This window comes from Cynocephalus volans, chromosome 2 (assembly GCF_027409185.1).
Source record: "Cynocephalus volans isolate mCynVol1 chromosome 2, mCynVol1.pri, whole genome shotgun sequence".
NCBI lineage: Eukaryota > Metazoa > Chordata > Mammalia > Dermoptera > Cynocephalidae > Cynocephalus > Cynocephalus volans.
This window is the reverse complement of record NC_084461.1, coordinates 148,998,894-149,023,230: the sequence shown is the minus strand read 5'-3', so window position 1 is coordinate 149,023,230 and position 24,337 is coordinate 148,998,894. Positions and strand designations below refer to the sequence as shown.

Below are 24,337 nucleotides of genomic sequence, written 5' to 3'. Positions count from 1 at the left end.
ACTCTGCCTCTCTGCTGCCAAGTGCTGCCCCCTTCTCTTACATGATTAGGGTTCAGTTTTAGCCAACTCAAATCCTGTTGACCTTGAATCCTTCCTTCTCCTGCTCTGTCTACTGACGTGGGAGTCAGAATCAAGGGCCACCCTCCGAGAAGAGGGCATCTACTTATTTCCATATCTTCATCATAAGACCTTTTCTCTTTTGCTCTCTCTCTCTTTTTCTCTCCTTCCCTCCCTTCCTCTCTCTCTCTCTCTCTCACTGACACAAACAGCCTTTTGGCTTTAGTTCTGTGAAGAATGCTACATGTCTCCCTTTTCCACAAACTGAATGGCATTTTGAATTTGAAGGTGCACGTCACAGGCAGGACACGAGGAGGTCCCCATCTTAAGACTGCTTTCATATTTCCAAAGACAAGGCAAACAATGGTGAAAACTCAGAAAATAAAGTATGCCCAGACACATACTGAATATGTTCCTCCTTCCTTGCTCCCAAACCTACCCCAAAGCCAGCACACACCATTATACTGAAATCTGAGGTGGGTTTAAGTTTGTGCTACCTTTTCCTCTACTACAGAGCCTTACTACCCCTAGTAATATCAAATTAACTCACAGGAGCATAAACAGCAATGGGCATTGTCATTAACATCAGGACATGTTGCATTTTAGGACAAAAGTTTTTATTTGATTAAACACAGAACTATTTTGACATTGCCTATATTCATTATGGAGCTGACTGATCCCTGCAAAATGTCCCACCTGAGAGTTTTACAACAGGGAGGATAAAATGCATGGCTGAGAATATTAGGAGCTTGAAGCATGGAGTTAAAATGTTTCCCATTCATGATTTTATTCAAAAGCAAAACCAAAAATTCTTCAAAGTAATTCAGCTTTATAAAGGTAAAACGGCTTCTTCAGCTATTTCTAGAGGATGGGAAATGTATCGAGATGTTTTGAGTTAACTTTCTCATCATGAGCCCTCGTAAAGAGCACTGGTTAGTAAGACAATAAATGAGCATGTTTTAATTAGAAAATGTGGAATCCAAGCACTTTCTCAGGAAAGAAGATGATATCTCAAAAGAGACATCAGGGGACTAATAAAAGTTAAAATGCATTAAGTGGCCACAGTGAGCTCAAAGGTAAAGTCGTGGGATGTTTGAGAAGTGAACCAGAGAAGGTGATGAATCACAAGGTGGGAATCCACTGTAAACCCTCTTCTGTGCCCAGGCAAGTGAGATCCCTCGATGCCCTGAAATTCCCCCACCCCACACCCTGGCCAGGACTGTGTCTGCCCAGAGGGAAAAAAATCATTATAATCAGGCAATAAGAGAAGACAGCTGGGTTGTGGCAAAACTGGCATTGAATTTGACCTGGGTTGGTCTGTGATTTTGCCTGCCAGGCCTCCACTTTATGGTCTCCTAATAGCACAATGTCTGACTATGGCCACACCCCTTCCTCACCACTAATTAGGCTCTGTGTGGGCACGCGATCCAGCCTAGCCAATCAATGTGGTCTGTTCTCTAGGCCTCGGGATTGGGTCAGTCGTGGGCACGTGATCTTAGTTGGGTTCCGTGAGACTCAATCAAAGGAGTGTTATTGAACTATCAGGGACAAGAGCTTCTCCTTCTGTTAGGTTTCTAAGCTTTGAAAAGTAGCCTGTCGTTCCTATAAGGATCTCACAAAAGGAGGCCTGCATAAGAACAGTGTTGGAAAACAGAAAAGCAAGGCTGAGAAGCAGACTTCTAATGCCTGAGTTTCAGTACTTGAATCCATTTCTTCCAGAATCTTGTCTGTGTCCCAGACTCTATATCTTCCCAACTGTCATTTTCCTGATTGCTGGGACAATAACATCTATCCCACAGGGCTTCAATTCAGATAACATGGTGGAAAGTACCTAGTAGAGTACTTGGCACAAAGTAGGCATTTCATATACGATTATGTCTAAAAACCATAAAGAGTGTTCAGTGATTTCCAGGAAGGGAAGAGGTTTTCAATAGGGCCAAAATTTCTCCTTCTCATATGGATTTTGAGTTTTAGAAGCTGGAAAAGATGATCTTTGCAATCTTCTGACTTCAGTATATCACTGTAGGACATACCAATAAAGAAGAGCCCAAAACTGGTACAAGAACACATGTAAATAGCCCTGTCCCAGTCTCAGACAGCTTCTCAATTTACTCACTCACTTCACTGTACTGGTGAGGGTGGGATCAGGGTCACAGCAGATTTTCTTAGGGTCCCACCAAATGCTTAAATGGGCCTAATATCTCCCTCTGCCTTGTCATCACATGTTCCCAAGTATAGTAGAGAGGATCTGAGTTGATAGGAAATTAAGGTAGGAAATTAAGATAGGAAATTAAGGTTGATAGGAAGATTAAGCTTCCCATTTAAAATTTTTTTCTTAGCACGTACCAATCCAAGAAAAGCAAAATTTTTCACCTTCCCCTCAGTGCAGAATTTTAAACTCATTTGTTCAAATAACTATTAAACATAAGATTTTAAACATCAGATGATCAGTGTGCAGCATCTTTACAGGAGAACTAATTGTTGAGAAATGGACTCATGAATGCTTGCACCCAACTGAAGCTCTAACAAATTGAAAAATGATTTCAATCCAACTTAAATAGAAAAGAACTGTTGTTTATTCTCTTTTGAAGTATAAGGCACACAAAGTTAAAGCACGAATGACAGAAATTGGGGGTATTTGCTGACTCCTAAACGGTTATTCTGAGCAAAAAATGATTCTTTAAGGGATGTTTAAAAACATGATTTTGAGAGTGACCCTTTGTGTTTAGCACTATTATGACCTCTAAAAATGAAAATTTGCAAACAAGACTTGCAAAATAGCCCCCAGTTGGTGGGTTTTAGGCGCAAGAAATCTATCTGAGAAAAGTTTCTTGAATACTCCCACATAATCTAAAAGATGCAGCTCCCACTGAGCAAAATGGCTGAGTACATTGTGACAGATTGCAATTCTGGGGACACATGATCCCAACTCACAAAAGCACACAAAGCTGATAAATCAAAGGAACCTTAAAAAATGTTGCAGAGCCCACTTCTCCTGCCTGGGAGAAACACTACTGCCTTCTCTGGCTTCTGTGAAAAGAAAAGGATCATTGGGGGGCTAGAATTAGGAAAGGACTTGAGCTTCATCAAGTTTCTCCCTGTCTGAGCCACATCAAATATCTTCTGGGAAGACTTCAGGAAATGCCCCAAGGGAACGACAGTAGATATTAGCTGAATGGGTGAAAGCACGCAGACAAGATGGAAACATTTGGCTTTTTTCAACTGTGAACTTAACCCAAAGTCTTGCACATTTACACAGACTCGGGGCAGAGTCTTGCTCTTACAATGTATGACCACGAGGTGGCCTCAGTCCATAATTGGGTCCCCAAGGTACAGGCTGCTGAGAGATGAATTTTTTAAACAGTTCTTTCTACCTAGAGGCTTCGCTGTGGTACCCTGTGAGTAAGAAGTTCATGTCCCCAAAGCTTTAATAAACATAACAGGTTTTTAATTTTACAGAAGGGGACAAATTTAAAAAGGACAGCTTCTCCTTGGATGCCTCCTCCTTCAAGGATGCTTGCAAGTTCTCATACCATGCCAAGAGTAGGCTGGGGTGGTCTCGAATAAGATGTAATGCTTGCTTCTTTCTTAATGTACCTTGTAATTTGCACACGCGCCACAACACTTTATTTATTTTCTTATTAATGGGCTTGAGTGTGTTTAACACCACAGCCATAAATTGCAGAGCAGTGGATCAGACTAGGCTCTCTTTATTTTTCTGCCAATTGTCAGAAAGTGATGTGGGGTATGAGTGCTCCTCCTAAACGGCTTTTTCTCTACTCCCCTCCCCCCTTTTTCTCCATCCAACAACCAACCCCCTTGTTTCCATCTGCCAAGGAAAAATAAAAATAAAAAAGACACAGCCTGGTTTCTCATTGGTGAGCTTGCCTATTGAGCAGCTCAGTTATTGAGATTAATAAGCTGCCAGTTTCCAAGGAAGACTAAGAAAACTGCAAAATTAAAGTGCACTGCAACGTGAAATGCTGCTGGTGGCCAGGTGGGATCACGGTGTCAAAAAGGCAAGGTAAAGCTATAAAATAAGGCTGAGCTTGAAAGGCTAACCTAAAGGTCTCATTAATTTCCATGTAGCCTCTGATGAGAATTTAGAGGGGGCATAATGTTTTGTAATACGGAGAAATCAAGCTGCTTATTGATTTTAAAAGTGCTTCAATGCATTTGGTTCACTCACTATGAATTCTAGTTTTAAACCTCACTTGAAAACATTAAAAAAAAAAGCAAACAGGTTACTCTGGTTTAATATTCTCAAGATCAAGCTTGTCAGTGATTCTGTCACAAAATCTGTAGGTAGAAAAATCAATCTGAGAACAAGTTTAGAGCAGTCTTTGGACTCAGCATGGTGAAGATGTTTCAATGATCTCGTTGCTTCTCTGTAAAAACCTTATTTACTAAAGGTCCTGCATCTCGATTCCCAAATATGCACTACCAATAAAGCATCCAGATTAGACTAAGATTACTTTGTCCTGGAGACAAAAACTGTGTTTTCTGAAATTCTGATACCAAAATTAGATTCCTTAGATGTCTCTCATCAAGCCCAACATGCTCAGTACCTTTTTTCTTTTGGGTGGCTGGCTGCTAAAGGGATCTGAACCTTTGACCTTGGTGTTATAACAACATGCTATAGTTGCCTGAGCTAACTGGCCGGCATGCTCAATACTCTATCAGAGCCCTTGCTGCAGCTTTTTGCTAACAGGAGCAACAACAATATTTAAAGGATGACCAAATGGTCAGCCACGGTACCTGTAGCTGTTTTGTTTTTTCCTCTCAATCTGGTAAAGCCCTGTTTGGAAGAAAAAAATCCTACAAATCACAGAGGTTAAAAAAAAGTAGCCATGCTTCTCATTTCTTCAGTGTTGATTTGCGCTCACATTTTACAATATGCAGGGCATTAAGCCTCTCCCTGTAAATCAGCTCACACATATCCTGTGCTGCTACGGAGCAGCAAGGCGTCAGATTTACCATCCTGGGTTGCCACTAATCCTGCGGAGCTGCAGAGAAGGGTCCCTTACATCTCTCTGGCTTATAATTTTGACAGTGACTAATCTATGTCCAGTAATAGGCTGGAGTTCATCCCATAGATCATTTCTCTCCATATGTCACTTATAATGTATTGACTTCACCATTTCCCTGGCCTAGGCAAATTAATTCGTTGTTTGTCATCAGGATAAGCGTAGTTTTTTTTTTTTTTCTTTCTCCTAGACCCAAAGGTACTATCATGCGGTGGTTAAGAGCATGAGATTTGGAGTCGGGTAGACCCAGGTTTAAATCCTATCTTTGTCACTTACTAATTAGGTGATGTATAAGTAACTTAATCTCCCTGAGCCTTAGTTTTCCTTTATTTTAAGTAGGGATAGTAATTTATACATAACAGATGGGTTTAAGGGATTAAATGGGATCATATATGTAAAGCTAAGTGCCAAGCAAAGAGTATTTGCTAAATGAAAGTTGTCCCTATAGACCTACATAGTCATGTGGTATAAATTTTTAAAATTTCTGGAGAAATATTTTTTCAAGATGAAAATCAATTTCTGAGAGCTTGGGATACACTAAATATGCAATTATTTGTAAATGGATGATTTTTTGTGTTATATAAATTATTTTAGAATTAAAATAAATCTGGCCAATAACTACGCTTAATATCTTCTTACATCATAGCTTTAAGATGTCCAAAACTGAACTTTTGTTTTCTGCCACAAAACCTGTTTCTTCTTCAGTAAATTACATCACTGTTCACCCAGACCGTTCCATCAAAAAATTCATAAGGAATCCTAATTGTCATCTCTGCATCCCAGCAGTCATTGATTTCTACTGATTCTGCCTTCAAAATATACCTCACATCTATGACTATTCAGCACCACTGCCCTAATCAAAGCCATACCACTTTTCATCTGAACTATGACAATGTTCTCCAAACTGCACCCTTACTCTTGCTCCTCCTTCCAAACCCTGTCCCCCCAATCCATTTACCATATGGCGGCTACAGTTTCATCAAAAACAAAACCAAACCAAACCATATCTTATTTTACTCTCGTGCTTAAAAGGCTTCAGTGACTTCTAATTGTTCTTGGGGTAGAGTCCAAAATCTTTAATACAGCCCAAATCTTTGTACCATCCCGCCTTTGCCTACCTTTCTAGTTTCTCTTCCTGGCACTTTAGTGTTTCTCCCCACAGTGGGTCATTGTTTTTGTCACCTAGAACACTCTTTAAGTCTGATTAACACCTGCTCATCTTTAAGGATCAGCTTCAAAGTCAATTTCTCATGGGTCTGGCTTCTTTATACCTCTCCTGACATTTTCTACATTTGTCATGGTAGGGCATTTGTATACTCTTTTGTTCATGTCTGTCTACATCCAGCCTAGAATCTCTATAAGGGCAAGAATTTTGTTTTTCTTCTTTTCTGAGTCATCAGTGCCTGGCACGTGGCAGGTTCTCATGGATTATTTCCAGAATAAATAATGGATGATCATTTTTAAAGCACCTTGCGAACTTGTTTTCAGCTTAAGGATCTTGGTGATTAAAATTAGGGCTTCCAGTATTTCAGGGCAGAAGTAAACTCAAAGGAAAGTTTTGTCCTGCTCAGGAATTCTCTTTGGTGACCTGCTGCCCGGATAGATTCAGAGAGACAAATTTGCTTCAGAAAAAACAAAGGCAGGAAAGTTAGGTTCTATCACTGAGCTACTTTCTACCATTTTAGACAAGAGAAGCTGACTTCACAAACTCCCAGAGAAGTAGCCAACCAGGAAGATTTCTGACCTTGTTGCTCTCAGCAGAGGAAGGAGTAGATAGGTGATATACACCAAAATTTGCTAGTGGACTTTGTTCTAAGACCTTTAGTGAATAGGCTTGGAGGAAGAGGGTGGGCAGAGTGATTTTGTTACAGGCTACTTTAGAAAAGACAGTGCGGACTGCTTGCAATTAGTTCCTTTGCCTTACGTTTGTTTGTTTTGGATTACGTTATGGTTTATACATCAACTGACTGCTCTTGGTGGAGAAATGTATATGCATTTTTCTATTACAGGATTAACTTCGATACAGAACTTCCCTTATATGTTTTTTTTTTTTTTTTTTTTATCTTAAGTTAAATTCCAAATTTGTACAGTCCTATTTTCTGGCTATTCCTCTTTAATCAGCACTGCCAATTCTACTTGTCATAGAAAAAAAATGGAAAAAGCATAGTTCAGAGAAGATCTAAAATGCCTCATTAAGACTGAGGGGGACATCAAAAGAGCAATGCATAGAGGCAAGGGCCCATTCCCCACTAGTCTAAAGAAATACATTAGACTTGGCTTAGAGTTTCCGGGGGTGGCAGAACGTCTGCTCATTACCTCCCAGAATTACAAACTTCTTCCATCACACCCAGAAGTCTGCATTAATGTGACGGTGAAGCTACCACCATTAAGGGATGATGAAGCTGTTTGTAAATTTCCACTGTATTTTCAAAATTGGTGGCTACATCATGGTCAACCTTCAGAATGTCTTGCCTTTAATGGTTCTTTTCCTGGATGTGATTAACCAATTCTTATCTGATATGAAAGATTGGAATGGGAATCACAGTATGGCATTATGCCCCTAAAAAGAAGAACCCTATATCTACGATCTCTCTTGTGGGTGACAAAATGACACTATTAAGCTCATAATATATATACATATATTTTGACCAGTAAGGGGATCTCAACCCTTGGCTCAGTGTCGTCCACACCACACTCAGCCAGTGAGCACACCAGCCATCCCTGTATAGGATCCGAACCCACGGCCTCAGCACTACTAGCACTGCATTCTCCCGAGTGAGCCATGGGGCCGGCCCAAAGCTTATAATATTTTTTAGCATTTGAATGAGTGAATTTGTTCAGTTCTCAGTTGCCACAACTATATGAAAAACTGGTGGGGAATGGAAACAAACAACGTGCTTATCTTTGACTTTTCTCTACTTATCTGCTAGGTGAACTCCTGCTCATTCCTCAAAACCCAGCTCAAGCAGCCCTTCAGCTGTGAAACTTTCCTCAACCTTTTTGGGAGAGCTAATCACTTCTTCCAGTGTACAATCACTGTGACTTTCACACTTCCATTGCTGTATTTACTGCATTATCTTTTTGTTTACGTGCCTACAATCCCCTTTATACTGTATGAGCTTCAAAGGGAAGATAGATGTTTTAATCATTATCTCCCCAGTATTTAATATAGCACTTGGCATGCACAAGGGGCTCAGTTAATACTCACCAGTAAGAGGCGGAATTAAAAATATTTAAAAGAGAATAATAAATTTCAACAATTCTATGGACTACTGCTAAAGTTTTTATATGTGAGATTAGTTGCACATTAAATATTTGCCGACTTGTGTACATTTGCTTGATTTCTGGTAATAGCCCCATCCCAGGAGACTTACATTCTCTAATTCTTGGCTCTTGAATGTACTGATCAAAAATATCCAGGTATTATTCTCATTTGTTTTTTCCTTCTGATAAACTTCAAGGTTTTGGCAATCCTGTCTACTCACCAAATATCACGTTTACCTTGCCTCTTCCGAAAGCATCATTGAGAAGTCCTAATCTTTGAGAAAATGCCAGATATTCAAATGATCTGCAGAGGGATTCTACAGATCAGAAAGTAAATTCTGAGAGAGTTTACTTCAGAAAAGCAGGAAAGTGATCTGCCTTGTTTTGCTGGTCCTCTCTACCAGGTGTTTGTCAACAGGATGCGTTTTTACAAATGGTGTTCAAAATAAATCTCCTGGAAAACCAATTAATTAAATCGGGAACTGAGAGATATGTTTTATGTGTTGTATGTGTTCTTATCACCGAGGGGAGACTCCTTGCAAAAAACAGTCTGATGGATCCAGCCCTGTAAATGTAACAATTAGGGCAACAAATGTAGGTCTGTGGTTGTTCACTTAACAGACATTTAATCACCTTATTTTGTGTGTAAGAACCGCCAGTGTTCCACCCAATGCGGCTCATAGCTTACTCTCTCCCCGAAACCCCAGACTGCTTGCAGTTTACTTTGTCCCTCTACACCTAGATTCTGCATCTTTGAAATGGCAACAATAATAGTCCCTTCCTACCTGACCGAATTGCTTTCAGGCTCGAATGAGATGACGCGTGGACAGTTAATATCTGGCACGTACAAAGTGCACAGTTAAACTGATTGTTAATAGGCAGGATGGTCCTCTTCTTTCCTCCTCCTTATTTTTGATCTGGCTCATTCTAGGTAGCCTTTCTAGCCAGAAACTAGTTTACAAATAACAGTCTGTTAATGTTAAAATAGGCTGACTAGTACCCAAGAAACTCTATGGCGATTCATAAATATAGGGAGGAAAAAACCAGAAAATCTTATCCAGACTTTAAGACCACCAGCAACTATGACATTATCTTGAGTCAGAAGCTGACCAGGCAGCGTCTAGAAAAGCTGTTTGTTAGTGGATTAATATGTCAGTGCAGATTTTTAAACAGATCTACTTTATAAAATAGATCTACTTTATAAAAGACAAGTATGTCAAAAAGTTTATGGAAAAATAGAATTAAAAGATAATACAATTTTTTTTCCATGAACTTTTTGAAATACCTTTGTGTATACATATAGTTTTATTGACTTTACTGATTTTAAACTCTAGAAAGTAAGTTGTAGGCATGGTTAAAAATACCCTGTAATTGTCAGAAATAAAATTAATTAAAATTTAGAGTGATTACAGTGACAAGGGTGTACAATATATTAATGCTCGAGATCTTATTAAAAAAAACAAAAAAAATATTACAGATAACTCCAAATGCTATGGCTTTCAAAATTGCTTCCAGCTGTGTGCAGAAAATTCACTGGCCATTACCAGAAAGATTACAGATTATTTCTATCTTTCCTCAAACCTAAGTTATTAAAGGTTAGAAACTATTTGAGAACTTTCTGATGGGTCAATATGAATTATCCCCTCCCTCTGTTTAGTCTTCATGGTTCCAGAGGACAAGGAAACCATAGCAATTGAAGCATACAAACCGTGAAAGTGTCTGGGGATGGAGCAACAAGGCTGTTTCAATATCTGGCCAACTCTCTCCCAGCCTTTACTGTCAATTACATCACAACCTGCCACCCTATGACCAATGGGTCTTTCTACAGGTCATTAAGGCACGCATGGTTTTAGAAGATCAGAAGAAAAGGCAAAAAAAGGACAGAAGCAAAGGCAAAACAAAACAAAGCCAGTCCTGCAGATCATTTTCAAACTCTTCTTCCCAATATAAGCACTACCCCTTTTCTCTTGTTTGTTTTTATACATTATTGTTTGCCCCACAGGCATCAAGCTGTTAGTATGTACAGGAGGGATTAAGGTGAGACTGCATGTTGGATGAAATATAAATTAAAATTATACTTCTGTCAGTCTGGAATCAGGGATTGTTTCTCAAGGTCTCCCCAAACACTTAATTTCAAAGGAGTCTTCCTTTATTACTTCAAGAAAGACCAAATGCATAATTTATTAGCAGCTTTCAGTCAATATACCCTTATAAGCATGTTTCCCATGAGTCTTTGAGTAAAAATATGTTATGCTAATTCTATTAGTTCGGTACACAAGAGCTGTCTAAGAGAGTAAACAAGCATTAAAAGAGGACACATGTGAACAAAGAAATACCTATCAACCTACTTGTTTCAGTATTTACGCCAAGAATGTCTCTCCCACTACAACTCTGAGACATCCCGTGGCTCTGTGTGGGTGACTCAAGGGGAGGGTGGTGGGCAGAGTGTGACTGTGTAGGAATTGGGGATAGCGACTTACCGGGTCTCCAGTGGCACGTTGCTGTTTAGCACCCAACTGTCCTGAAGCTGAACAGACTCTGGCGTGGTGGCCAGGTCATTGGGGGCAGGAGCTGGGGCGTGGATCTGACTCCGCCGATTGGTCAGCGAGTTCCTGTTGAGCGAGTTGGCAGATGAGTGGTGGTGGGACAGTGTGTGGTTATGAGGGGGTGGCAGAGGGGGCCTCAGCGTTGACTGGCTGTGGTGGTTTGGAGGGCCTGAAAGGAGAGAAAGGAGAAACAGCCATCAGTGTCTGGAGATTCCAGTCTCAAGCATTCTGCAACCCTTCGGAGGAGAGTTTGCCACGAAAGTCTCTACGGTGACGATTGCTGAAAGCCACAAACTAGAGAGACAGCTTAGACAGCAGAAATCATCCCAGAGTTAGTTACCAGTAAATGATATGCTTTAATTTGCATTTATCTATATGCATCAAATGAAGAATAGTAAGAAACTAGGTTCGCAAAAGCAGGTTGATGAGGGCCGACCAGTGGAACTGTCTGACACATGTTAATAGAGCAATGAAAGTAACGTGACATTCAAGGCTGATCACTGTTGTAACAAGTCCCTACTCCATTTCCTGGTGAACAAATATACAGCACACGTTCTTTAAAAAAGATTTAATCTTTCTAAAGGTAATAAGCAAGAATATGGTGCTCTCTAAGTCAAGGAGTAGCAAATATAAATTCCTGTAGGGGCCGGGCAGGAAAGTGAAGTAAGATGGTTGTGGACTGAGTTGAACGGTAGAGATGGGGGAGCAGCCCTCACTCAGCTCCAGGCTAGCGTTGCTGTGTGGGAATGAGGGAGGGCTCAAGGCAGCTACATCTGCCAGCTTTTCTAGAAAAGCTGAAGATCTGCACTTTTAGATAAAAGTTCCTGGTTTTTAAAAATGGTGAAAACTCAAAATAAAATATGTGTGTGTATATACACACACATGTTTGTATACATATGTGTGTGTGTGTATATATATAAATATACACACTTTCTTTTGTTAAAATGAGAGTCAACAACAGACACCTGTGAGTCTGCTCAGATCATCAGGCCGATAACATCTGTCCTGTGAGAGATGAACACTGAGGGCTCCGTCTCTGGAGAAGGTCAAGGCAGATATTTTCAAACCATGACCCTTAGTCCAAATCACATTGTATTTTTTAATAACACAATCCTCTATCCTTTCAGGAAAAATGAATGAGGAAGAACTCTCCCTTTGTAAATATCCCCTTGTAAATATCACTATATGTGACAACTCCACACAAGGTTTTTCTAGCCACCGATTCTCAATCTACAAAATGAAGTCTTTTGAGCATAATGAAAATGAAAGTAGTTGACTATGCGATGTAAGCCTATAATTTTGTTTTAATGGATGCTGAAACATGACTCTCCATTTGTGTCCTTGGAGAAAGTTTATTTTTTGAAGCCTCCAGTCAGAGTTGGCAGCTCACCAGGTGACTGCTGAGGTTTGTCATTTTGGCCCCTGCCAACTTTTAAAATCCTCAGCCCCTGCTGTCCTGGCTTTAAGAGGTTGGCTGAAGTCATTTAAACAAGCAATTTGACACAAATTTCAACTACTTCTCTCCTTATGTGGCCAGGCTACATCTCCAAAAGGTGTAATCTACATTCTAGGGTTCCCAGGAAGCCTGCAGAAACATTCTAAGGGAAAGACAACATGTCAAGAAGATACTAGGTTTGGACATCATGACCAACAAAAACAAGAAGGAAAAATATGGAGGAAACTGGTTCCTTGAAGTTTGCATCTTTGTGCTGAAATTACTTGCAGGATTTTTTTTAAACTCAGAAATAGACAACTAAAACTAAAACCCAGTGGGAAATACCACTGTACAGCTGTATAGATTTTAAATTTTGTCCTCCAAATGAAACTGTAATTCATAGTTTACATTATGCATCAGTGACATTTTTAATATATCTTTGGGGAGTTTCATAGCTGTAGAAGGCTATTATATTTTCTGGCATTGTTGTCTGTCCAGTAATGTGTTATCATATAGTTGTTTAGCATTTTTCTATCTCATATTAGCAGAAAGTGGTGGAAAAGGGGGGTGAAATGATGCAATGATGATCTTTCAGAGATGCTGTCCAAGCCCCTCACACATGGTTAATGAATTCTCTTACCTTTCCTTCCCCTCTCTCAACTCCCATCCAAGTGGGGTCATTGTTCCCCATTGGTTAGGTAATTAGGAGACTTGCCTTGGGAAGACAAAGTGAGTCATTGTCCAAGTGAGAACCCACCCACCGCAGCCCCAAGCCCTAACTTTCCATCTCTCTCTGCTCCTGCCCTCTACCCTCAGTTCTCCAGACCACACACTCTCCAAAGTACAAAGAAGGCTTGTGAGGGATTTAATTCACTAAATGAGATACCAGAGGCTTCTGCTTCCTGTCTATTCACCCTGAGCTAATTTTCTTGCCTACTCCAACTTGTGTGGCCCTTCCTTGTCCATCTGTGTTATGTGTGGGCAGAATTCCTGTGGTTGCCTGTGTGCTGACAATATCCTGGTCTGGTGCCCAGGGGGAATGGAAACACAGACTTGGCTGCTATGTAGTATGTTCCAAATGAAATGAATGGTGAGTTTCTAGTTAATTGGAACAGAGGTCAAGTTCTCTTTCCATTTCTCCTAAAGAGAAAGCCTAGAGCTTCCTGGGGGAAATGGTGAAAGAAGAGTAAAAGAATGATGAAAGAATACTTAATTCTCCACTCACCTTGCCCTACTATAAAAACAACACACCATTTCACTACAAATAAATCAAATGATTGATAGCAACAAAAACAAAAACTATAAAGCATTCTCAGTGTTGGAAGACGTTCTTGTTACTGTTGCATACTTCCACTGCAACATTGATTATATTTGCTCATGTATCTATCCAACAGTCCTAGTTTTAAAGGAGATAGAAGGAAAAGACAATTACAATGCACAGTGGTAAATGCTCCCATTGAGGTATTATACAGAGTAGTATGGGAACATCTAGGAGGAACATTTAGCTAGAGGTTAGGAAACAAAAATTTAAAGCACCGGGTTTGAGGTTTGAGCCTGTGACTTTCTAGTCGTGTGAACCGGGGCATGCTACCTCATCTCTTTAATTCTCAGCCCACTCATCCGCCAAATGGTGAAAACAGCAGTAACTACCTGCTAGGGTTGCTGTGAAAGTTAGAGAGGAAGGATGAATGTAAACTGCTAAACATGCTACCTGATGTCTGGCAAGTTCCCCAAACCATGTGTATAGAACATCGTTCAGTTCTTTCAGGGATAAAAGGATGAGGAAGACAAAATAGTAGCTCTCCAGGAGCCCCTGTTTGAGCAGGGGAAGTAAATCCAGACTTCATCTATCTAGGGCAGAAGTCACAGACTGGCAGCCCTCAAGCTGAATATTATCAAAATCCAAAGTCAAGATTTTGGATAGTGTTCCAGACTTCTGACTTCTTTTGAAAACAAAACTAAAACCAAGATATTGAGTCTGTATCCCCTCACGACAATTGGATAGAGCCGAATGCTCTTGGGTGGTTTATCGGGTTTGCCATCAATCCTATCAATCCTGTTCTTAACCTAGCTGGATGTATGAATTTATGTAACTGACTCCTTATGTTATCATGTTTTTGACTCCCCGTTGAACCCAGGGTACCCTGGTATTCAGTGTAGGTAATGTACCTCAAAAATGATAGCACCTCTGCTACAGCTAATGATCTTAAGCCCTTTAGGCATTTCTCAGTTTTCATTACAGTCATCCAACACACTTGCTGGGTGGGAAGGTGTTCCATTTCAAAAATGCATACAGTGGCTGACAACATGCCTTACTGTGTTTCATGAAGCCAAAATAAACGAAAAGGCCTTCTCCGAAGCAACTGATGTCTTCAATATATGGCAAAACAGAAGTGAATAACTCAGCTTGACGAAGAGACCCTAGTGTCTACGCTAAGTTCCACACATCTATTGGGTTTAATTAATGTGCATATTATTAATGGCTCTTCTATTACATAAACATAAACTCACATAATAATGCAATTTAACCACAAATAACTATGTGACATAAGTGCTTACATAGTATCAACCTAACAAATGTGCTACTAGTAGGCAAAAGGCAATTGTCATTAAAATCCTGGTGCTGACCTATTATATTGCACTTGATTTACCTTGAATCAAGAACCTGGAAACTTATTTTTAGGTACTATGTGGCTTTTAGTCCTAGGAAGAAGTGACTTTTTTATTGGTTCTTTACCAAAAGCTAAAGAAAGTTTAGGTAAGGCTCCGAAAAAAGATAAGTGAATTTATAGAGAAGACACTTCCTGTATTTTAAGAATTAAGTGCTTGAATAAGCGCTATTGCTTGTCCTATTGCAGAATGGTCTTTGCTCTATGCTTCTGTGTTTTTAGATTTTCTGTGGGACAGTTGTTGCCAGTGGATTTTGACACAGATGCTATTTACACATTCTGTTCTCCCTAAATGCCTACTGTTTGAAAGCGGAAACTTAAGAAAAATAAAGCAGGGCTTCTTTGTTGAATAGCAATACCAATTCCAACACAGTCAGATGTGGGAACGGCAAAACCTTGGACTATCAACTCTTGTGTTGACGACCTTGGAGTTACTCAAACAGCATGTGGAAACAACGAGTGCCCACATTTAAAATAACCTACAAAAGAAGAAGTTTTGGGAGGAGCTAAAGGAGTGAATTGTTAATAATTGGCTATTTTTGCTGCACTTTGTCTAAATAAACAGCTGGGGGAGGCATTTAGGTTGGGTCTAATCTTGCCAAGGGTAGGGGTAGGAATGGCAGGGAAAAACTAAGAAAGCCTTGTCTTGCTCTATAGCCTACACCAATTTTTCTGGGTGATTAAAAAATGATGATAAAATGTATGAAAGATAAAATAAAAGCTCGTGCCTGCCTAACTGCTAATAAATCACTCATTCCTAGAGACAGCATGACAATTGTTGGTTTTTAGAAATTTCAGCCCCCTTAAATCCTGAGATGATAAAATAACCACAAACTCTCTGCCTTCTTCTACTGACCCCCCTCTTTGGAGCAAGTTACATCTTGATAGCAATTTGAAGATGCTAGAAGTGGGGATGGTGTTGGCAGAGACACTGGAGTCTCTGGTTGATAAAAACTGGCACCAGGACACCCTGTTCAAATTTGAATTTGAATGGGAGCCAGAGAGAATTGAGGGTGAGGATTTTCAAGAATAACAGCCTCTGGTTAGAACTATTGCAGATGGCCAGGCAGGCGGTTGGCTTTGAACCCTTGCTTGGCCACTTACCAGATGTGTGGTTGCTGGAAAGCTACATATATATATATGTACGTGTGTGTGTGTGTGTGTGTGTGTGTGTGTGTGTGTGTGTATTCTTTCTGAGTCTGTTTCTTCACCTGCAAAATGGGTATAGTAATTTTGCTTCTCACATAGGTTGTAATTTAAAATGCTGATAACAGTAATAGCAGCCACAGCAACTATGGCTCTGAGGCAAATGATGAGTACTCCTGGCATACTGTGGGACCCAGTTTTTCTAGCCCTTTGATATGGCAGCTTTTGGAAGGAGGTATCAAATGAACATACAGAGGCAAAAAGTCATCCACCTCCATCTGCAAATTCGCCCTGCAGAAGGGCAGAATGACTAAGTGCGATTAATATACAGGCAATCTTAAGAGCATCTCTCTAAGAACTCACAAAAATGAAACTAGGAATTTAGAACTGTTCATTTCCATAAGCAAAACAACTGATGTTAATGACAACAAAAACTAATTCTGACCACGCTGCTAGCAGTTAAGTTCTCCCTGTGTGGCTGGTGCTGTGCTACTGTTGTACATCAACGATCTCAATGTATTCCCACTCATTCCTATGGGGTAGGTCACTTATCTTTATTTTACAGATCCAGCAAGTGAGGTTCAGAGAGATTAAGTAATGTGCCAAGGTTCACACAGCTTAGTAAGCGGTAGAGCTGGTATTTGATCCCAGGGTCTCTTCCCCTTCAGCCATATGTGAGGAAAGAGGCCAGCATACACTCACACAGGGAAGGAACGGGATCCCTGTCCTGGCTGATATATGTCTAGCAAATACAGAGGAAAACTGGCTTGACTCATTCCTTTGCACATTTGCTTAAATGGCAGAATCGATTCTTGTGAGAAATTGGAGGGAATCACCCACCTCAAAGCTCTGTACCGCCTCATGATGCTCCTTGAATTAGGAGAAATAGGTTAGAACAGCCAAACTTCAGTGCAATCTCTTTTCTGTGCCTTCCCCAAAGCCCCCCTGCACCCCCAACCTTGTCCTCCGTGCTGCATGCCTGGCTCCCATAAGCAGTGGCATGAAGGATGAGCAGCAACTAGGTTTGTCAGAGGCAGAATCAAGGGCGTGCTCCATCCTAGCTTGTCCTTCTGCTCTGACCGGAGGTACTTTGCCAACTGCATGGGGTTGGAGGGATGGAGGAAGGGGATCCAAATCCAGCCTCCTCCTGTGTTTAGAAAGAGATTTCCTTATTTGTGTCTAGGTATTGGGCACTTTGGACATCGAGCTTGCTCCCTCCGTCCCTGCTTTAAAATCTACCAAATAATTTGTCCCCTAAGGAATGAACTTTAATTTTTTTGTGACTGACCCATGTATGGTATTGCTGGCTTCACAGGGTAGTTGTCCTGTGTGCAATATTTCTTAAATCTGGCCACTACTGTTGCAAGCCATGGCTGCAGCCTTACCCCAGATTTCAGAGTGGAGGAGAAAAAGGAAGGGAGAATGAAAGAGCAAGCCAAGTTACAACCTCTTTCTCACCTCCTGGCATTCGGCTCTAGCTCATGCCTGTGCTTCTCAGCTTGGGTTGCACAGTCCTATGTCAGGGGGCTGTCCTTGATGTAAGGGACACACTCAGCCTGAATAGAGGACCAGAGAAGTAAAGGGCTGTTCTCACTTGTAAGGAATGACTTATATTTCTCTTGCTTACATAAAATATATGACCTCAGAGAAAAAACCATTGAAGTGCATTTGCAATGACACACAGATCAACGACACATGGCATAGGCATGGGAATTACAGGAGCGATCATTTGCAGGTTTGGAAATGGAAATTCTCTCTGCTCTACTTACAGTCATGAAAGACTAGGGCTTGGAGGAACATCTTAGATCATGTAAAAACAAGTTTCTTTTTAATAAGCACCAGCTGGGTAATAAGCACTCTACATACTTTAACTTATCTAAAACTTACAATAACCTTGTATTATTCTCGATTTGAAAGATGAGGAAACCAAAGTGCAGGGAACTTAAGTAATACAAGTCTCCTCCCTTAAATTTTGTATTTTACTGTCATATATCTATGCCCCTTCTGGTCACTTGCTTTGCACACTGCATACATCTCTTTCACAGCACTTGGCATGTGGTTTTATATTACTTTTGGACTCTTGTGTGCTCTCCCCTAGATTGAGAGCTTCTCCAGTGAAGTGTCTGTCTCTCCTGATTTTCATTGCCAGCACAAAGCTACAGTGACTGCTGTAGAACTGGTGCTGAATGAATGAGTGAATGAATGAATGAATGGATAGCTCATGTCCCTGGAGGGTTATATTTGGAGAGTCTCTGTGGAAAGGAATCAGAGCAGATTTTTGCCTCTGTCCTTTGAGTGGTCCGGTTGATTGATGAAATCAAAAATAGGTCTTCCCTTAACTGCCCAAACTCTTATTGACCTCAGAAGGTCCTTTAACAAGGTGACAGCCAGACATAGGGGGAAGGTGACTTTGAACCCTTCTGTCTTTTTTGTTTTTGTTTTTGGTTGCTTGTTCCTGGCTCTGCCTGACTACCTCTTCTTCTTTTTTTAAATAACAGATTTTTTTTTTTTTTTTTTGTGACCGGTAAGGGTATCAGAACCCTTGGCTCGGTGTTGCCCGAACCACACTCAGCCCGTGAGCGCACCGGCCATCCCTATATAGGATCTGAACCCGCGGCCCCAGCGCTCCCAGCGCCGCACTCTACCGAGTGAGCCACGGGGCCGGCCCCAGATTTTTTGAGATAAAATAAAATTCAGCTTTTTAAAGTACAGTCGTCTCCTGGTATCCACAGGGGCTTTGTTCCAGGATGCCCTGCGGATATCAAAATTTGCAGATGCTCAAGTCCTGCAGGGTGCCCAGTGGAAGAGCAGATATGAAAATTTGGCCCTCCATATCTATGGGTTCCACATCCTGTGAATACTGTATTTTGATTGGTGGTTGGTTGAATCTGCAGATGCAGAACCTGCAAATATGGAGGAACAACTATATACATTTCAGTGTTTCTCTAGCATATTCACCAAGATGTGCAACCATCACCACTATCTAATTTTAGACCACTTCCATCACTCCCAAAGGAAATTCATTAGCAGGCACCCCCCAGTCCCTCCCTCTCCCAGCCCGGGGCAAATGCTAATCTACTTTCTGTTTCTACGGATTTGCGTATTCTGGACATTTTATAGAAATGGTGATTCCCTCCATTTTTTGTAACCAGGATGTCTGTCTATTGCAGAACTCCACTGGAGCCAAAGTTAGATCTCACATGGGGCACACTTCGTAGCACTTAAAAATATTCTTCCCTGGCAACCTGAAGCAGGTCCTCCACAGGCACTTTCTGGCCAGGACCCTGCCACTGTTGACATTTCTCAGATGGAGTTTGTCAGGTGATGGCCATTTGAGAGCCCGTTGTATACTTAGGGTCCGAGGGGGAGCCTGGAATTTGTTCTTGCAGTTCAGGCATGGCTGTAATCACAGCAGAAAGTCATTCCTGCTCAGCCAAAATCCAGCAAGGCTCAGCAAGAACTCTTTTGGGGAGGTGGAAAGAGGAAGGGGACTCTTGAATTGGGTGCTGAATCAGTGCTGTCTTTGGGTTAAGAGCTTAATAGTGACTATAGGTGTGGGACCATCCTGCCCAAATAGGACAAGTTCTCACACATGCTGGGTAAAAAAGTGTTTTTAATCACAGATACCATGTCATTTTACCATGTCTTTATGCTCATCCTTTGCTTTTCTAAGTTAACAGGAAAGTATTACTTGAGACCAATGTCAACTCCATTAGCTACTTTCCAAGTGACAAAGACATAAAAAAAAAAGTCTCCGTGAAATACTTGAGAAGAACCCTTTTAAAGAGAAGATTTTATTGCGAAGTTACATCTGAGCACTGCCTATCTGAGCATTTCAATAAATCTACATTACCCTAGGTATTTTGGCATCCTCTGGGAGAGGAAAGCCTATCAGTAGAAAGTAATGATTTTGGGTTTTTCACTTGCCCTAAGGATCTTGACAATACTATTAAGACCCATGCACTCCCTGTCAAGAAGTTTAAGAGTGAAATTATTAATATGCCCAGACATTATGTTGACTGTTGCGCCATAGCAGAAAATACTCTCTCTGTTATTTGGGCTGCATTATCACTTTTCCAAGCAGAGAATTGCATCAAAAATTTAAACTCCTCTCATTCCAGCTCATCACATAGCTTTTCAAGGTCTTATTGTAAAATAGGCAGGGAAAAATTTGGATATTTCCCTACCCATGAAAGATAATATGTTTTTCAAAGACCAGATAATTTTTTGAGGGGTGGAGGGTTCACAGTGGAATTCTCTTCCATCAAGATGTCATTCTTTAGCTTTTTAACTAGGTTTTCCTTGGGGTATATTTTATTCTTTTCTTTTTCTTCTTTGAGATATTCACGATGCTTTCCCCTGAACAGAGAAAGAGGATCAAAACAAAGATAAAATATGATTTTGATTTCAGATTGAGTCTCTGATGAACAGATTGATGGGGACGAACTCTGATGTATACCATCCATCACTACCAAGAGTGACCGAAGCACCCCAGTTAGGTGGCAAGGATGGGATAAAGGCTCTTGGAGCATTTTCACTTCAAAGCTCAGCAGAATTATATACTATCTGGGTGACCTTTTCCCAAAATCTCTCCTGATACATGCCTTATAGGGCAAGGGAACAAAAGTTTCTCCATACTACATAAACAGAAGTCAGCTGAATGTCAGACCTTGAACTGCATCTGGTTTCATGTCAAGTGACAGCTGATGTAATGGGATGCATAGGGCATATTGCTGGAGATGTTTTCAGAACACCCATTCCACCTTCAGAATACACACACATGCAAGCAAGTAAAAATTACCCAAGAAAACAACTGAGAGCTTCCTGAAGAAGCACACACTGCCCAGGATTACATAGCTCGAGTACTGTCAGAGAGAATGCCCTTTGGATTTTGTTCATTATTATTTATTGGTTTCTTTCAAAGTTGTCTTAGAGTTGTTTTTATCTCCCAATTAAAGTGGATCAAATCTCTCACAGTGCTTCTCATGGCCCTTCTTATTAAATAGCATGGACAATCAGCAGAAATACCCAGCTACTAAGCAGGGAAAGCTGAGAACCCCTTCCACACCAAGGAGCCCCAGGACACAAGCAGCTTTAGAAGAAACTGGGGCCAGTGGGAGGCCAGTGACTGCAGATCTCAGTTTTGTGGCAAGAGGTGGAGTAATACCATTAGAATCACTGGTTCCTACCATGCTCCATTGGGAAAAAAAGATCTCTTCCTAGACACAGGTTTGTGATGCCATTTCCAGGGCTTTTTCAGTCTTTAAGACATTTCTGTCTTCAGGTTTGTCTGGGGGACTTCTGGAGTTAGACAAGCAGAGTTTTGAGGTATTTAACCTCTGTATGCCTATTTCCTCATCCATAAAAGGTGGTTAATAATGGTTCCTATGTGGTAAAGAGAGTTAAATGAGATAGTATGTTTAGAGTGCTCAGAAAAAGCATTACAGATAGGAAGCAAGCAGCAAATGCCAGTGCTTATTTATTTTTGCCTGAATAGGCCAAATTCTTTTTTGAGGTGGTGGAGAGAGGGGTGACACAGACCCTGTGATTCAAAGATTATTACTCTGATGACTTGAAAAACTTTCTGTTGCCAGATATTTTTAAGGTAAATAGCACCATCAAGAATAAGGGATTCTTTTTCTTACTAATGAGTTAACAGTAGCTCTAGGTCTTACAGAACATCCAAATAATCAGTGTGTTTACTTTTCACATTTGCAGCTTACATACCCTGAAATAAAACTATCTTGATAATGGACCATTTGAAGTGTCTTATAGGAGCTTTTTTCCTTTGATAAATTCTTTCTATTCCTTATGAAAATCAGCACAAGGAACAAGTAGGTTTTCTTGAATGCTGGTGATCCTGTTAAGCCTTAGCCACCATTTCGCATGAAAAGCCTATGGTAAAATCAAGGCTTTTAAGTTTCTTTGGCTCCTTTATGAGCCGTGCGGGTTGCTCCATCATTGCAATCCACTGTTGAACAACTCGCTGATGCCCTGAGTTGTTCATCACATTTAGATGGTTTAAGTCATGAATTAGCAATTTGTTTCCCAGGGCTTCTTGGGTTACTGAAACATTCTAGTATTTGTCATCTCAAATGGGATCATTCTTAATCCCATAATGTAGAGCAGGAGTCATCTCTCATGTGAAATAATCAGATTTGGTGGAGAAAATAATTTCCATTTCGAACGCTGCCTATCCGACACTTTAATAGTGTGGTCTGGGAAAGCTTCTCGATAAAATGATATTTTATCAGAGGCCTGAAGGAAACAGGAAGAGAGCCATTCCAGTGTCTGGGGGAACAATGTTTCAGGTAGAGGAAAAAGCAAAAACAAAGGCATTTTAAATCTAGGACATATATAGGGATTGCCCAGAATATCAGCCTCGGTTTGTCTCATCCACTTGGCTTCAAGCCTACTTCTCCAAAAACACACCGAAGTAAGAAAGAAAAGCCCTGGTGTGGATCCTCCCTGGCTTCTGCCTGATTTGGGAACCAGCCAAACAGGCTTCTGCCTCAGGCCTTTGCACTTGCTATACCCTTGGCCTGAGGATACAGATAATTGACTAGTTCACTCCTTCCCTGTCTGAAGGTGTCAGCACAAATGTCATTCTTTAAGACACACCTTCCAAGACAACCTCAGCAGTCTCATCCTCCTTATTTTTTCATGAAAGCACACATTGGCATCTACTTTTTAAAATGTTCTTTCTACACTAGAAAGTAAGGGCCTTGAAGGCAAAGATGCTATTTTATTCTCTGCTGATTTTCTGGCTCCTGGAACACTTGGTGGACACAAGAAATGGTTACTGAATGAATGAAAGAATGACTGAATTATACATTGACAAGTATAGCAGAACAAAGGAGTTGAAAGGATACTCTGAATTCCAACAGAAATGAAAGTATTTCAAAGGAGCTATTGTATGATATCATTCGAGACAAATCTTAAAAGCTTCAACCTGACCAAAGTTCAAGGAAGAAATTGCTGTAGGCTTCCTTGCCAAAACACAGCTCTATCTCATGCAAACTGTAGCAATCTCTTCCTACAGCAAGCCAAACATGACAACAAGTGCCTTATAAGCAGAAATCCCCGTGGAACTGAGAGCAGAGGCCTCCTGCCACACATGCCATGAGGGAATAGACACATTTCACTTCCCAACTGTGACTAACAGGATCTCCTGTGGCTCTTTCTGCCACCTGAAACTGTTCACTTTCCATCACAAATCCATTGTATTAAAGAATCTTTGCTTAAGCCTCTGACTTAGTGGGCCTGAGTGAGAATCCTGACTCATCTATGTAGTTGTTGATACAGGATGCAACTGGCTGTAGCAAAGAAAAAGAATAGTGCTGCTAAAGGTAAATGAAAAACAAGACATATGGAATTCTACCTCTTTCAGTAAGCCTTTTCAGACAAGATCAGATGAAATCCAACAGCTTCCTCAACCCTATGCTGTAAGATATTTTATTTTATGTCTAACATTGGAGCTAACATTGACACACTATTTATTGAACAACTCCATTTGGTCATATTTAGCCCATTAAATCTTTATAAGCCTTTCTGACTTATAGCTGGTATCTAATTGTATAGAGTTTTCATTCCATGGCTTCCTCTTTGTTCAGAGCCTAGCAAAGTCATATGTAAGTTGCCACTTGATAAAGTCTTTTATATTCTCTGAGAGAAATCCCAAAAAGTGTCAGTTCTCCCCACAAGACTCCTTTTGCCTTCTTTCCAATTAAATTCCTTACACAAGATCAGTGAGACATGAGCTAAGCTCATATATGGCAAATCATTTTCAATCATTTATTTGCTTGTTTATCCCTTCATTCATGTCTTTGTTTGTTCACATGTTCATTCATTTGGCAATCAATTACTGAGCACCTACCCTGGGTGCCAGGGCTTTTGGAGGTACAGAGTCCTTGGCCTCTAGGAAGGTAAAGAGACGTATCCTATGCTGACCTTTTGGATAAGCCACAGATTCCACCTTAACTCCTTTTTTCCTTATGGTTGTTAACTACCAAAATGCTTCACTTTTCCATGTATGTTTTTATCCACATTATAGCTCATGTGTGAAAATTTTGTAAAGGCCTTTATCACACTGTGCTCTGAAAAATTTTTATATATTCGGGTACTCTGAAAAGTTCATGGAAAGATTCATATTATTTTCCAATTCAATTTTTCCAGAAATTTTTTGCAGTATCC

At 40.6% G+C, this 24,337-nt stretch overlaps 1 protein-coding gene across 3 annotated transcripts in view; it reads right to left on the bottom strand.

The window, feature by feature from the left end:
* The window catches only part of TENM2 (teneurin transmembrane protein 2), an 890,342-nt gene that overhangs the window by 265,366 nt on the left and 600,639 nt on the right, over nt 1-24,337 (bottom strand). For all 3 annotated transcript variants that reach the window (XM_063084119.1, XM_063084126.1, XM_063084134.1), the window contains one exon: nt 10,829-11,063. In XM_063084119.1, coding sequence (XP_062940189.1) covers nt 10,829-11,063 — 235 coding nt within the window. The remainder of the gene's footprint in view (nt 1-10,828; nt 11,064-24,337) is intronic.